Below are 16,407 nucleotides of genomic sequence, written 5' to 3'. Positions count from 1 at the left end.
TTTAGATTATATTAAGACTGACAAATAAGTCTAGGCCTGTAGTTTAGTAAAACCAGAACATATATTATTTGATTATTGTTGGGGGGAAAGATGCCGCTACAGACTCAGTATTCTCTTTCTTTGAAAACAAAGGCTTGAACTCGGCCTGGAGGAACAGCTCACACAGCTGGAATGATATAGCTGTTCAGATTCAATTTTGCCATCATGTTATTGAAGTTTGAAATACAAATTGAAGTGATGTGATTCGCAATCCAGTTTCAACGCAGTCATTCAGGTCGAGCCATCCAAATTCAATTGTAACTGATTCAAATTCATTTTCTTGTGGCACATATTTCTGTCCGTAGACCCATACCTAGTCGCCACTGAAATTTGGTTCATAATATATTGATTAAATTGAGTTAAATGACACGAAGGTAGCACTTTACAGTTCATGCCAGAGGTTTAGTGTTCCACACTGATGGATTGACGTCACCTAAAGTCAGTCAGACAGTATGTGAACCATGTGTGATGACTAAAACGGAACAAACTAAATTGTTAATTCATTTTTGCCTCAGCGTACTTGGCTTTCTCTGCAAACATCCATTACATTGTTTTACAGGGCAGTCCATCAGAATAAAGGCAGAACCTTAGTAAAAGAAAAGTTCTTTATGCCCCTTTGAACTATTTGGAGGCAAGTTTTAGGGATTTTATTTTTCCAGAGCTTTTCAAACTGATACATCATGCAATCAAAATACTGGACTCTGATTAAGTTAATGTGATTCAATTACAGGGCGATATGGGTGAAGACGGACCGAAAGGTGAAATGGGAGAGAAGGTAAATTCTACAGCTTTTGTTTCTTTTCAACATGTTCTCACTCGGAGGATCAACAGAGATTCTGGCTTTGTTTGGGAAAATACTCGAAAGCAACCGTTCTCCATTTAAGTGGAATTCTGTGGAGAGCAGAGGTCAAGTGTCATCAGCTGCAGTCGAGGTTGAACATCTGCAATTATTCTGGCCCTTGATACATCCTTTGCGATTTAATGCGGATCTAAAAGCCATGCCACTTTCGCTACATTTTCTCTGCGAGTGACTCTCGCATTAATTTAGGACCATTTATCATCAAGACAGCTTGTCAAGTTTGGATCTATTTCCAGCGACAAAGGCAGACATGAGTTCTGCTGGACAAATTGCTCAGAGCTAAAGTAATAGATTCATATTTCAATCCAGAATCTTTTGTTTTTGCAAGTGCAGTGACATCTTACTCAGAGTACATTGTGCATCCCATCCAGAAGTTTTCATGCTACCTCCGCAGTTATTATTCTATTATTGCCCAAAGAAAATATGAGGGAGTGAAAACAGGTCAGCTGCAATTGCTGACCTTATTAAAAGTTTATTATTCTCATGTTTTAATATTTTATACTTAAATTAAGGATTGGAATCTTTCAAAAAGCCTGACTCAGCTTCACATCAGCATGCACAAAAAATGTCTTACACATCTGGGAAAAGATACGTACTCCTTCCAAATTGCCCAATAATTGCATCACAGTTGCTGTGGACAGACATCACATGCCCACAATGCTGTGAGTTTTTTCCCCCCATACCCCTTGAGAGACTTATTTTTGCTTGAAACACAGAGTTAGGTATAAAAACAAAATGTAACCATTGGAGCAGAAGTGGAATAGAAGCAGTGTACTCAAAATGTCACTGCCAATTTATCGCCATTCAGCAGAGAACAACTTTGATAACTTCTCAATTTATGGGTATTCTGTTTTTTTTAAATGGCTGCGGAACGCAGCTGCCAAAAAGGACACTGTTCAAGGGAAACAGATGCAGGATATCATCTGTGGAAAAGAAGTGAACAAAAGAGAAAGTGGAGGTGATAAAATTTTGCAGCTCTAGCAGAGCTTTGATCTGGTCTACCTCGGTGGAGAGGAAGAGAACTAAGGTGGGTTTTGCTGCAGAAGAAGGAGGGAGAATGGAACTGAGCACCATGGGAATGCAGACTTCTGTCGCCCATCACCTGCCATTCAGTCTTCAAAAGCAGGCACAATTATGACACGGTAAAAATAGGCAGGCTTTTGTCCTCAACTTGGATAAGATTTACTCATTATCCCAGTCCATCTATTAAAGTTGTAAAAGTGACCTTTGAAACATGTACTGGGGATAATTGCCTTTCAATCAAGCCATCAAGAATAGTTTTCACATATGAAAAACACCTAAAGGATTTTTCTTCAGTCTCTGAAAAGAGAGTCTCATGCCCACATGCTCACAACGGATCAATAATCGGAGATCAAATTGTTCCTCTGGTTATCATTGGGGAGGAGGGTTTTTTGTTTTTGTCAGATAAATTGTTCTTTTCTGTTCTTTTATTGTCTTTCCCCCAAAAGAGACAAGCAGATACTCTGGGTCAGATGACAAAGATGACAATATTCAGCATGGAATCAGGGGAAATGTGTCACGGTGTGCAGGGAGACCTCAGAGAGGACAAGAGGGAAGGGGAGACCACAAAGCGAGTTGAGCATGAATTCAGGGAGGTTTCTCTGACAGCAGGGCAATGGCAGTAAAGCTATAGTAGGTGTTCCCAAGCACATCTTTAACACTCTAGCACATAGGCGTCAAACTCTGGCCCGCGGGCCAAATTTGACCCGCACTGTAATTATATTTGGCCCGCAAAGCCATACCAAATGACTATTAGAGCTGGCCCGCCGGGATAGTCTACAGTGCATGTACAGCTAATTCTACAAATCCCAGAATTTTCTGCTGGTGTTTTGGCACGAAAATCACAACAGGACCCATAAACGCCCTCTCCTCTGTGTGCAGTAGTCATAGTGACCTTATGCTAATACTGGCACCCTGCTACTTAGGCAGAAAACAGGATTTTGCATGTGTGCAATATTAAGTTATATATTGTATTATTAAGCTATGCTTGTTCTGTATTTAGTTTTTAGGCAAAACTTGTTTGGGTCTATATGAAAAGGTTCATTGTAATATCTGGAGGAAGATTTTTTTCAATATATATCAATGTTGGCCCGTGACTTTGTCCCAGTTCTGAATTTTGGCCCACTGGGTATTTGAGTTTGACATCCCATGCACATCTTTGGCACTCTGGAGCACAAAGCTGCAGAAGAGACCAGGAATACACCCGATCCAGCTATTTGTGTTGGACCGGCATGCAGAACAACATGATAAAATTCTTACAAAATAAAGGTGCCAGAACCCCAGTTATCCTTTTCTGATATCTGGGTGGTACAGTACATTCCCCATTTCAGGCTATTTAGACATTTTCTTTTCTACTTATCAGGTAATTTCTCACAAAATGTGAGAGTTTTAGTTCATTTCTCACCCATTAAATGTAATCCTGTGACACCTTGGTCCTCTTGCTCTGAGCTGCCCTTCCAGTGGACTAAATAGGATAAAGTGCCGCTGTCGTCTGCTGCTGAGGCAACTTTTATTTTTCCTACTCCTGCTAATCGGACAGTCTGAGTTGCCCACTGTCGCCAGTAGCACACCAGTCTGTGAAATTTTAATACACACTTATGTAGCATATTACCCTGCTGTCATAAGCCATTATTGACTCTAGAGAATAATGTTTCCTGCTGTCCCTTACTATAAACCAATTACTGGTCTAGTTAGAAGCTGAATTTTCTAATGCATGGCATTTGAATAGATGTGAAATTAGTCGGGAACCTCAGAGATAGGAAAATTGTCTCAAGGTTAAACATCTAAATCTAAGTCAACTTTTGATGTAATTCTGGGAACTTCCAGGCTTTCAGCATTTGGCTCTGTGGTGCAGCGGTTGGTATCATTTCTGAGGCCCCGAGATCCGGTCCAGGCTTTTCTGAGCTGGCAAGGTTTCAACTGCTGGCAGTGCCGCCCGGCCTGTGGTGCCAGTGATGATTTGTGTTTCCTCACATGCAATAAGCAAAACGTCAGAGTGACGTTGACGTGAGGTCCCTGAGATCAGTCACCTCTGCAAAGCATCCCAATAGACAAGCTTGCTTTTAGGACTGTGGTGGCATTTAATGCTTTTGCTCCATTGGTCAGTGATTAATTCAATCCATCTCATAGCCACAGCTGGAAAGTGGTTCTCTTCACCAAGGACATAAAGTAAGATCTTCATGCTATTATCTTTAAATGCCACTATGCACAGACAGCTCCGCTCGCCTATAATAAAGTGGAGCTGTGGCGACAGACGCCCCTCCTGCTCAGCTCTGTGGTTTAATCACAGCCTGTAGCCTCACCGTGGTAATTGGCCCAGTTAAGATGTTTCAGCAGTCTGTACCACACCTCAACTAAACTCACCTCCCAACTCCCCCACTTTTTCCGTCATACAGCACTTCATTGAAAAATGGATGTAACCGGTGAAAAGACAAACTTTCTCCTTGAGATCGGTGTCCATTAAGTCTTGTCTTTCACGGCAGGAAATATGCGGACATTTATCAGATTAGCAGTTGGGGGTGATGAGATTCATGTGATTACTTTGGCTTTTCAAAATAAAAGCATGCAAATTACACTGTAAAGTTTTGTTTTGGGTTGTTTTTCGTTGATTTTCCTCAAAAAATAACTTTTTTTTCCTCAGGTCAGTCATGTGAATGAAGGGTAATAGTGTTTGCTTGAAATCCGTAGCTGGATTATGAGTTTAAGACGGTTTCAGAAGGCGAGGTCTTTTGTTGTTTCTTTTTTATATTAAATGTCAAAATAAACTACAGATGCATGACATTCCTATGAGACTCTTCTTGCCAAAAGGCCACAGGTGTAAACCAGCTTGGACTTTGATGCTCATTATGGTGGAACAATCATTCACTCAAAACACAAAAGAAGATGGGAATAAGTATTTTGTTCCCATTTATTATATTCTACCACAAGTAATCATTCATAATGATTCTTCCATATTTGACCTTCAATTGTACAATTTAAATCACGCGAAAGCTTTTACTCACTGTCGATTTTGTAACATAATGAGGCAGTTTGTATAACAAGGTCAATCCTCTCAGATCGTGTGTGCAAACCGAAGCCCATATTAAAAATGTTAGTTATAATGCTGAAGATAGTTAGTGGGAGCAAAGCAAACCCGTAAACATTAACACGATTTACTGTTCACAAAAAAAAAAAAAGCGGCAATTAAACATGCCTTTGTGCTCTGCATCGTAATGACTCCCATAAAAAGCTGAGTGCAAGAGACATTTCTTCAGCAACTTTTGAACACAAGGCGTATGTGTAGTGAAACCACAAAGTCTACACCAGAGCTCAAACCCAGTCTTCTTCCCCCTACCTCCCTTTTCCCACCAACCACCCATAATTATGCTCATTGGCCCCTTGTTTTATGTCTGCTTTCACTGTACACTGTTGTAGTAATCCAGCACGCATAGGAAAGGCCTGGGTTCTTGGTGTCTGGATCGTTTTACTCCCATCATGTGATACAAAGCAATCTCTTGGTTCAGTACCTGTCGAGATGTGATGAGAGGAAAAAAAGGAGTTTATATAATGTGTTATTACAGCGTATCGCACGGCTCTCACCTCCTTGTACTGCTGTAGATTTTGCTGTACTGTGTTGGGTTTCTCCCATCATGTCATCACCATGCAGCTGCACGCTGACAGAGTAAAAACACTCAAATGGCTCCCTGCGCTGCACTTATATAAAAAGGTCCGTGTCCAAATTCTGCAAGTTTGGCTCTATTTCGTCTATCTATAGCATCGCAGGCACTCATAAATTGGCTTTTCAGACAGTTTGGTCCTAATAATCCAGTTAATGTATTATGTTGGGCATTGTTCAATTGACAAGCGAGCCCTTTTATTTTTTTTTACACAGTTGTTTGTAACTGTTAACCATACTCTGTAACTGTATATATCTTTATGATCGGTATTATTAATGCTCCATTTTCCTTTGTAATGTCTGTTTTTCCTCTTCCCTCAGGGAGATGCAGGCTCTTCGGCAGCAGGCATCAAGGTGAGAATTCAAACTTTTATTTCACTTTGCCATGGGACTCAAGGCTGAATAAGTGAATATTTACCAAACGATAGTCTGAACAAACAACATTACTGAAGATATGTTAACCGCAAATACATTTTAACTGGAAATATCACAAACAGTTCACCCTAAATTTCCAAATTCCTTTTGCTCTCCATGTCTCAATTGTTTTTTATTTCTTTGAGTTTTTTTAATGGGCGAGGCACTGCGATGAAACAGGATGGCATTTATTTTTGAGTACAGGAAATACAGAAAAAAAGGCCAAAAAAAACTTAAGAGAAATGAATTTTTTCCAGAAATCGCAGCCTAATTTCATGCAGACGTTCTGGTGCACTATGGTTAAATGAAAAGAGTTCCTCACGAAGTTTCCCAAAACAAGGTCTGTGGATTATCTTGAAAAATCAGGATAGCTGTTTTAGAGAGAAGGCAGATACAGTATCTCTCCATGTTGTATCTCCAAACCCCGCAACTGCAGAGGATTTTATTGGCCTTTGTTTGAATGGAGACTTACACCAATATAAGCCATATGAATAATACCACTGGAAGACCAAACATTTATTTTATTTATTTTGATGGGTAGTTTCATGTAACCTCCTCTCCTGGCACACCGGGATGAAATTGATTGGTTTTTGGATTTAGCTTGTTTCACAAAAATGTGATGTTTGCTCTTTTTGATGATGACATTGCAGATTGTTTCATTTTTGAAGTTTCAAATGGGATAAATTGTCGTAAACAGCGTAAAAGCTTTCTTTGGATTAAATTTACATGCAGACTCTTAATTTATTTTTCTGCAAAATCCAAGTGCCTCTACGAACTGGGAATATGACATAGGATCTTGTGTACTTGTATATACTCTTTCTTTTTATCCTATATCACCAAGGACTACAGAGCACTCAGCGCATTAGAGCAAAATGTGAATTGAATTGATTTAAAGGTAGCACATGCTTTGCAGTACATGAAAAAGCAGGTGACAGAGGTTTATCTGTATCTTTTACAGGGTGAACCTGGAGAACCTGGACGGGGTGGACAAAAGGTGATTATTCTTGTTTTGAGAACACGGCTGTTTAACAATCTTACAGCTGATGTGAATACGATACTATGAATTTACTCACTACCCGTTCACATTAATCTTTGGGCCTTTGAGGATAAGATGTTGTGTTGCTTTGAGTTTAAACTGGGCAGTTTTAAATGATGAAGGGGGGAGGCAGAGAATTGCTTTTGCATTTGGTCATCTTCATGCAGTCTAAACCAAATGTCAATATGAAAGATTGGGTAACATCTGATAAAATTCTCTGATAATTGGTTAAAAGGTTTACTTTGACTAGGGGACAATTTCAATGTTGGATGAAAGGGGCATCAGCAAAAAGCTGACTCATTCGAGAACGGGTAGAGGTTCAGCAGTGACTCGGCAACTAGCCCAGCGCTTAATTCAGAAATTTGCTCAGTGCGCAATTGCAAGGAAGTAGAGCTACCATTTACAGCCCACAATATTATCAAAAGAATCAATGAATCCAGATGAGTCTCCATGCTGAAGGGGCAAGAACAAAACTCAATTCTGAAAACCTGTGACCTTCTATCCCTTGAAGCAGATCTGTACAACAACAGATGTAATTCTCAAAACGGTGTTACTGCATGGGCACAGCAACAATAGAAGAAGAACTTGTCTGTCAACACGTTTTTTAAGACCTTCGCGTTCTACAAAAGCAAGTTACGTTATCTGAGGAAATCTGACATGGACTGACAAAAATGGAAAACTTTACTGTGGTCTAACAAATACAAATTTTAGTCTTTTTGTCACTTTTTGACCCTATCTCTTCCATTCTAAAGAGGAAAAGGACCACGCAGATTGTTACGAGGAACAATTTTAAACGCCATCTTTTGTGATGGTATATTAGCAGATCACTGCCTATTACTGATGGCACTCCTGTGAAAGCAACATGAGTACTTAAAGGTACATATATACATTTTCATTTAAGTTGTGAGGAAATTCAGGCAACGTTTTTTTCAGGGACGTCTCAGCTTGTTACAGCAAACAATATGCGGCTGCATTCTGCACATGAGACAATTACATGGCTTGGTAATAAAAGAATGCTTGTACGAGACTTCACTGTCTGTGCTCCAGACCCTATTGTAAATGTAGAAGTGGAAAATATGTTAGAGCCTACATCAAGCATAATGGACAAAATTTCCACTGACATTAAGTATGCCTTTGTATTTAGTTCAAGTGAATAAAGGTCCAAAAGGGATTCTCAGATCATTGCATTCTGTTTTTATTTACATTTTATGGAACATACTACTACTTCTAGACTTCTAGTTCTAGCATATGAGAGGGAAAGTTTACAGAAACATTCTGACACCTCTGAAATAAGAGATGTCATTAATATTCCAAGTCCTTATTAGGACTACAGTGAATTTAAAAGGCTTAATGTCAGTATGATGATATACTGATCATATTGGTGTATGTGCTGTTTGTTCGACATAATGGTGGGGCAAATTGGGGGTCAAATATAAAGCCGTCAGCTCTCATTGTATCCCAAGGACCACAGTATTTCTAATACAACGTGCCATAGAGGTGTCAAGGAACCTCATACTTGAGAACATCCCTGATCTATTGTGGTACCACAAGAGCAATTTTCAGATCGAACAACCAAATAAGACCATGTTGATCAACGAAAATACATTCTGTTCCTGAACTACTGACTTCTCTCCTCCGACGACTTCACAGATGAAGTGGAATGTTTGCAACTCAGTTGTCATATTGGAACTGCTATTGCAATTCATATTTGCAAAGATCTGAGGGTACACTTTCAAGGTTAGCCAGATCTAAAGTGTCTAACACGTTTAATCTGGTGGGTCTCATCTCATAAGATACCTGTGATGGATACAGAATCTTTCAGTGCAGCAAAAGAAAATACGAAATGTTCATCAGTTGTATGAACAAGCGCTTGTTGCCTCTGAGCTGTTGTGCAACATACAGTAACATGTTTCACAATTTGACAAAAGAATTCCTCACTCGGTTGACTTTCATTGTTTAATGTGTAATGAGCACTCGGGGCTTCAGGGGGTTGGGTTAGGGGTCGGGGCTTGAGGGATTTGGGGGCAGAGAGGGTCACAGAAGGAGAACCTGACCCTCACGCTTGGACCTGGGAGCTTCACAGCCTTCTCACTCGCTTTACATTTTCTTTGGCTTGATGCTTGTTTTTAGACTGAGTAACCCCCTCAGGTATTACACATCCACTTTTGGATGTGCTCATTATTTTGTTGTTGTTTTTTGTGACCTGCTCCTAATCCGCCATAATTGTGCTCAAGTTGCTTTGACAAAAATTCCTCTTCACGGCAGTTATTCCACAGCAGTGTGGTCTGCCGTGTGTGAATTCAAATGAATTAGCAGGGCAGAAGCAAGTTTCAAGCAGATAAGGAGCTATTTGCCTGCGAAATAAGTTATTACCTGTCTCTTGACCAGGGTGCTTTTGAGACTGCTCGATTTAACTCCGCTTTTTAATCCAAAGCACTGAACCCCATCAATTCCCCCTCTTTTTTACCCCTTTGCCAATGATTTTGAGGAATTCTGAGGAACCTTTAGCGAAGAAACACTCGGACGTAACCATTTTAAATGGTCTATCTCATCACTCAGTTTCAGCATTCCTGCTTGTGCTGACTCCCTTACAAGTTATATTCCTTTTCTTTAAGACTATTGTGAAACGGAGCTGTTGATTCTGTTTTAATCTCTCAGTTGGATGGTGCTCAGTAAGTAAGTGTTGAGGTACAAAGTGGCGCAAGACATGTTTTGTGATTTCATCCGCCATTGTGGAAATTTACTGCCTTCGCCCCAATCCCCTGGGTGTCATCAGAGCCGACCATTCTCGTGCAGCGCTAATCATTTCTCTTTTATGTGCCATAAATACAGTGTTCTTAATAGAGCGTTAACCAGAGTAAGAGATTTTGTTTTGAAAGCCTCTCAGAGGGCTCACGGGGGACTCGATTTTTTTGATTTCCTTCATAGTTGAATCAAATGACTGCACTGCTCAAACCTGCATGTAATGGGGCGCCTGGAGATTTCAACTTTAACAATGACCTTGGCAAAATAAATTTGCCAATTCCTGACTTCCAGCAATGCCAAAATCTAATGACCTTGAAGGCGCAGCAGCTCTTGCAAACAGCTTTTGTTACTTAATTTATAATTATCTGACTGTTTTTCCTTACAGAAACCTGAACTTTTCAGACCTGCCCAAAACAATAAAATCAGAAAAATAAAACTGGGTTGCATTTTTTTGAGGGTTTGAGTGTAAATAACATGAACTAATCACACTGTCAAGCCACGGCTGCATGAGTTGGTATGAAAGTGCATGTGCAGTAACTTCTGCTAGTGCTTACCGAAAGCGAATTTATACTCATGGACACAAGGCCTCTTCTCAGCATTACTGCAGGCTGATAGCCAGCAAAAACTAGACAATACAAAATAAAATATAAAGCTAATGGGACCCCAAAGAGCCTACCAATGAGGCTTGACTCAGCTTAGCTTGGCTTGGCTGTAACATGTCACACTCTTCCTGTGTAGGGAGAGCCAGGACTTCCAGGGCTGCCTGGACTCCCAGGGATAAAGGTAAATCTTCGCTGTTCTCATCCCCAGTCATTTCCCCAGTGTTGTCCCCATCCATCCGCTTCAGCCCATCAAGAGCAGAGTTGAAAGAGAGACCTCTTTTCATGCCTCATGCATGACAAATGAAGGTCTCATAATCTTGCTTTTTCATGCTGTGTGGGATTCATACCTCAACTGCAAGGTTGAGTCCGCTTGAGTGGCACAGGCACAGATATACTTCAACATTCAGATCTATGAAAATAAGGAGCTCAGGCAAGCTGACAAGGATAAATAGTTGATAGTTTTGATCTCAACATGCCAAAAGTCATTATGCTATGTGGTTAGAGTAGGCGTCTGTGAATTCATGATTGGAACATGACATCCCTGGCAAAATCTGCAGGCTCCCTCCTGGAAGGGACATCAAAAGATAGCAAGACCGCTTGTTCAGGAGTTTGGAATGTGTTCCTTTAGAATTCCATCGCATCCAAACAAGGTTGTTTTTGTTTTTTGTTCTTGTATTGCAAGAGCAACAGCAGAGTACAACAAACTAAAGCGCAAAAATCATATGATAATGCACTTTAAGGGCAGCCGCCACCATAGGATCAGCACAAACACGTGAATGCAAGGAATGATCAAACAGGCATGATGAGGTGACGCCTGTTGCTGTTTTGTTTTTCTTCTTTTGGTATGCATGACATGAGCCAGCTTTGTACTTCCTATGTGGTACACTCCTGTTTTGACTCAAAAGGCCTGAATGCTTTATGGATTCTAACAATATTTTGCTAACGTAGCATTCATGGGTTTTTTAAGCGCAGCTTGCACTTTGTTCTGCTCCACCTTCTCCACTGCCTTTCCACAGACTTCCTAACTGCCTGAAGTACTGTAGGTTGGTCCTTTAGACACAGATGGTTTAGCAATATGTCGCAGTTATTGCCCGAACAAATGCAATGTAAATCAAATAGAGCGTCACACCTCAGGCTGTCAGCCCACTCCTCATTAGTCAACGCGCAAATGAAAGGCTGTCAAAGCCTCGTAAGTGGCGGGCAACATGCTTGGTGCACCCACATTTGCAACACACTGCTGCACCCTGATGAGTGTCTAACAAGGTCAATCATTATATGTAAAGAAAACTCTTCAATGTGTGTAAAACTGGGTATAAATTAACACCCAATAAAGGTCTGCGTGTGTAAGTCGTGCATGTGACCCCGGAGTGTGTTTTCGTACGCATGTGACAGAGTGAGCAGTAAGTGCATGCCTGTCATTTTCGATGTCTGTTCATGCATCTTGTGTATGAATTCATTGTTAATAAACAGGTGGTAAACTGCAGTAGAGAAACCTTGGGGAAACATGATTAACATACTGATTGTTTCTTTAGGGTGAGCCCGGATTCCTTGGTCCCCAGGGAGAGCCAGGGCTCCCGGGACTCCCAGGAACTAAGGTGGGTTGATTCAGCTTTGTGGTGTCATGGTAGAGTGACGTTACCTATCTCATTGCATTTTGCCTTATCTTCACCTAAAAAAACTCTGGTAATATGATAGTGAAAACCTGTTTTTCAGTTTTCTGTTTTCTGGAAAGTCTTTTTTAACGGTGCCAGGCCATAGGGGCGTGGAGTCTAAACACAACATCTTTGTGGGAAATGATCCTCATTCGCCATGATCCTTTTAGTAGCACAAGACCACTGATGCCTTTCTTTCCTATATGGATGTAGTAAGAGGCAATAAATCTGCCTGCCGCTTGTTGGTTTACTCTAATGAATGACCTTTTTGAATCAGGAGCCTCCCTCTATCAAAGTCATCAAATTCACATTCCAGATAATCCCCAATGCTCTTTACGCAAAAGAAATGCATTTACCATGTTGCAAAATAGTATATGTGAAATTGTGAGGCCTTTTACACCATTGTCTAAAAAAGGGTTATATGGATACATAGCTGGAATTAGCTTCTGGACAAACCAGAAAAAGTATTGAACACATGATAAACATCATATATATGTATATTTATATACATATGTGCTATATGCTATATGCTAGACGCACCAGCAATCTCTTGGTGATCTCTCTCTCTCTCTCTGTCTATGTGTGTTTATGTGTGTGTGTGTGTGCGTGTGTGTCGGTGTGAGTGAGAGCGAGTGCACGTGTGCATTTGCATGTGTGATTGGGTCATGAATAGACCAACTTTATCGTACGCCTTTTCATCTATGCCATCAAACTTTGAAAAAACACAGTATAAGAAGTAGTAAATAAAAAATATTTCTTCTTACATTTATTTAACGCCATGATTTTTGTCCTTTCTTTTATTTTTTCTTGTTTATTCAAACAAGTGATTTGGATGATTTTCTTGCCAATAAATGGTTATCCCAAATATCATGATGCCTTTGCAGAAAAGTATCATAACTGTATAGTATGAAGAGGTACTTTCAACCTGTATTTTTTCTGGTTCTACACAAGTGGGGGAGTCATGTATTTTGTTTTGGGATAAATTGATCCTTTTTGAGTTGTATTGCATCACTGCCTCCAGTTACACTAATTATTTGAAAGAAATCTGATAAGTAAAGAATTACATTTATCCATCAGTGCTCAATATGTATGTTCTGTAACCTTGAACTGACCATGGTCCTGCTCTGACTGCCCACTCTGTGATAGTGACAGTCACTGAAAGTCTGACTATAAGATCTCATTAGTCATTATTATTATTGTTAGGAGGTGATTAAGCCTCTGTTTCTCCAAAATGACATTTGGAAGTGGTCAGAATGGGCTAATCCTCACCACTTCCTTTGACTCATGACATTATCACACTGTGGAACCAGCTGTGATAATCTAAACACTCCAAAATTAATGTTCCCGTTGTCCTTTCCACCCGGATGTTTGTTGCTGCTTCCGTACCAGGGGATATGTAAATCTTTGATTGACACGCTTCTGCCGATGAATCGAATATTAGACTAGATGGGGGAAATATTCAATCTGCTCTCCCTGGCCTCATCTTTAGTTCTGTGGGAACAGCACTTTGGTAAAGTAGTAATTTGAAAACTGTTGAACACAAAGACAAAGTTTAACACAGTCGACGAATTGTTTCATCCTTCTTGTGTGGTAGAGGCAGAAATGATTAATAGTTTTGGGGTATCTGAGTTATCCCACACCTCCCTCTGTTGGCTCTTAAAACCTGCTCCATATTAAGAGAAATTGTCCTGTAAGATATGCTTTTTTTTCCCTTCGAAGAATATGCCTTGGTGCAGATGTCATGCTAAATCATCAAATATGCCTGTGACTCATTATGTATTCATGATGACTCAGCGCACAGCGGCTAGAGAGATCCTCTGCAAATGTTATCAGTCATATTAATACTCTATAACAACGTATAGAAAATGTGCCTGGGGAAAAGGTTGCAGAGGTTGCCTCTTCGGGTCGTCATATGGCCTGGATAAGTGTAGACACTGAGCTGCAGTGTGGCTCAGTGTGCAAAAACCCAGTGTGCAAAAAAGTGCAATTAAAGTTGCCCTTCTTGTGCAAAAGCACCATATAGGTTGAAATGGAAGTGATAATATGTCAGTAATACTTGACGAACAAAACATTTTCGTTTTTTTTTATTTGTAAAGTAATGGCCCTATTTATTTTGCACTCAATCTTTTATTTTATTTTGTTTATTGGCTTTATCTATTAAAAGGTTCAGTCGCTCAGTAAAGTCATTTTCCTTATCTAGAAACAGGAAATCATAGCTCTCCTGTTGGCTTTAAATGAAAGAAAAAGAAAACCAAAAACGAAAATAAACAAACCTGTACTGTTCATTTCACCAGTTCCGACCATTTCTTTGCTTTTGTCAACAAAAGGGTGAGAAAGGTGACCACGGGCCACAAGGAAAGGGTGAACGTGGAGAAATTGGACCCGTTGGACCAAAGGTCAGTCATTCATGTCAATATGTGTGTCTGTGGACTCACAAATTCTGGGATCCCTGAGTGTCTTAGAACGGCCTGATCGCTCACCAACGCGGCTTACTGATGTTTGCTGCCATCTAGAGCCTAGCCAATATAAAATACTTCCAAAACAGTTCTCAGAGAACAAATTGGGAGAAAGACGGACATAGTCCCAAAGCAAGGTTTCATTACATTCATCAAATATTCAGTTATGTTAACAGAAAGCTCTGGCCAAACCATTAGAGCAGGGAGTGAATTCACGGCATTCCCTGGAGTGTAAATCATATATAAATGAGTTTACCATTGTTTATGTCTGGAACGGACCCAGCAGGTAGCTTTAAGCCCCAGTTTAAATTTAGACGCTCCACAGATCTGTTTCACATCCTATTACAAAGACCCGAAAGTATGACTCCTCCTTTATCAGTGACAGAATTCAAATAAACACTCTCCATTGCTTGGCAGTTACGGCATATTAAAAGCTGGTTATTTTAGTAAAGCTCCTCTCCTGGGAGCAACACAAGAGGTTGAATAGGAGAGCTTTTGGGAAAGACAAAATTTGAGACACAGCTCTGTCACCGAGGGTATAATTTCACCTGCCCTCGTTTGTTTGTCTGTCTGTCAGCGGGATTGCACGAATCCACCTGGCTTATTTTCAGCAGGAGTCGGTGTGATACATCTAATTAACTATTTGAAAAACTGCTTTTATTTTGACTCCATCCTTGTACGAGCCTGACAGAAGGCCTCCCTGAATAATGAAAAACCACTGCTGATCCACTTGGAATTGTACTTGAATTTTACATGTTTACAAGTCAAATACTTGGCTTATGTTTTTACCATTCTGTTTCTCATGACAGGGTTCTCAAGGAGAGGCCGGTGCACCTGGTTTCAAAGGATCAAAAGTAAGATGGACTTCTTTGTATTATTAAACAAAGAAAGGGTGATCATGTGGGCACCAGTACTTTTGATCTGAAATATATTGGAAGTAATTAATAGATAATCAGACATTCACTAAAACATGTGAAGCCCTTTGGCACAAACTGAAAATGTTCTGATAATTTGACTTAAAAACTAGCAAAGAATTGAATAAATTAATCAATTTCTATTTATGACTTAGTGGTGCTGAGCCTCTCTTTTTTTTTGTCTAATTGCGTATGAAAGGCTTTTCTGATTTTAGTGGCTTGTGTTTCTTTCATAAGCATTTAAATAAGCTCTGAAAGGTTTCGCTTTTTGCACGCAAAAGGGAAAGATGGGGCACCAATCGTGTTCGGCCTGTTGCACCACGTTGTTCTCAAGTTAATTCCATTGTTGTTATATTTCTTGGTTTTAATTATTATAGATGTATTTGCCGTTCTACTAATTACAAAGTTACCTCCCCATATCTGTCTTCATTACAATCATATTGACATATAAAATTGATGAGTGTGTTTTTACCCCTCAAGGTAGAATATAATAATTGCAGTGATTACAAGTCTGAAATGTGCTTTTAATTAGGGAGAGACTGGAGATAAAGGAGACCTTGGCTCTGTTGGCCCCAGGGTAAGTTTTATCGTTAAAAGATAATTCATAACTTTTCATAGTGACTCCTGTTATGACGTAGTTAGAAATGCAACTTTGCTGATGAAACCAGTCACAACTGGCCTGGACACAAGTCAGCTCCACGAGGGGGCGCCGGTCTGACTAAAGAGGCTGCTTTTGTTTTTCTGGAAGTTAGGTATTGAGTTGAGTGTGTGTGTGTGTGTGTGTGTGTGTGTGTGTGTGTGTGTGTGTGTGTGTGTGTGTGTGTGTGTGTGTGCGTTCAGGGGCCCCCTGGGCAGAAAGGAGACCAAGGAGCCACTGAGATCATTGATTACAATGGAAATATCCAAGAGGCGTTAAAGGTCAGATTACCTTATTCATTGCTTGAACATATCCTACAAAGTCAAGAGTAGACTAAAAAGTGGTCGATGGAGTTTCTGTTTGATATTTTTGTTTTTT

General features: G+C 40.1%; 1 protein-coding gene across 15 annotated transcripts in view; it reads left to right on the top strand.

Annotated features, from left to right (window-relative positions):
* The window catches only part of col25a1 (collagen type XXV alpha 1 chain), a 170,134-nt gene that overhangs the window by 140,997 nt on the left and 12,730 nt on the right, over positions 1 to 16,407 (top strand). For all 15 annotated transcript variants that reach the window (XM_086166545.1, XM_086166543.1, XM_086166550.1 and 12 more), the window contains 9 exons: positions 770 to 814; positions 5,895 to 5,927; positions 6,946 to 6,981; positions 10,507 to 10,551; positions 11,903 to 11,965; positions 14,350 to 14,418; positions 15,288 to 15,332; positions 15,925 to 15,969; positions 16,233 to 16,310. In XM_086166545.1, the coding sequence (XP_086022671.1) occupies positions 770 to 814; positions 5,895 to 5,927; positions 6,946 to 6,981; positions 10,507 to 10,551; positions 11,903 to 11,965; positions 14,350 to 14,418; positions 15,288 to 15,332; positions 15,925 to 15,969; positions 16,233 to 16,310 (459 nt within the window). The remainder of the gene's footprint in view (positions 1 to 769; positions 815 to 5,894; positions 5,928 to 6,945; positions 6,982 to 10,506; positions 10,552 to 11,902; positions 11,966 to 14,349; positions 14,419 to 15,287; positions 15,333 to 15,924; positions 15,970 to 16,232; positions 16,311 to 16,407) is intronic.

Source organism: Fistularia commersonii, chromosome 19 (genome assembly GCF_037954325.1).
Source record: "Fistularia commersonii isolate RoL2024-O1a breed Wild chromosome 19, RoL_Fcom_v1.0, whole genome shotgun sequence".
Lineage (NCBI taxonomy): Eukaryota > Metazoa > Chordata > Actinopteri > Syngnathiformes > Fistulariidae > Fistularia > Fistularia commersonii.
This window is presented reverse-complemented; position numbering and strand designations above follow the sequence as displayed.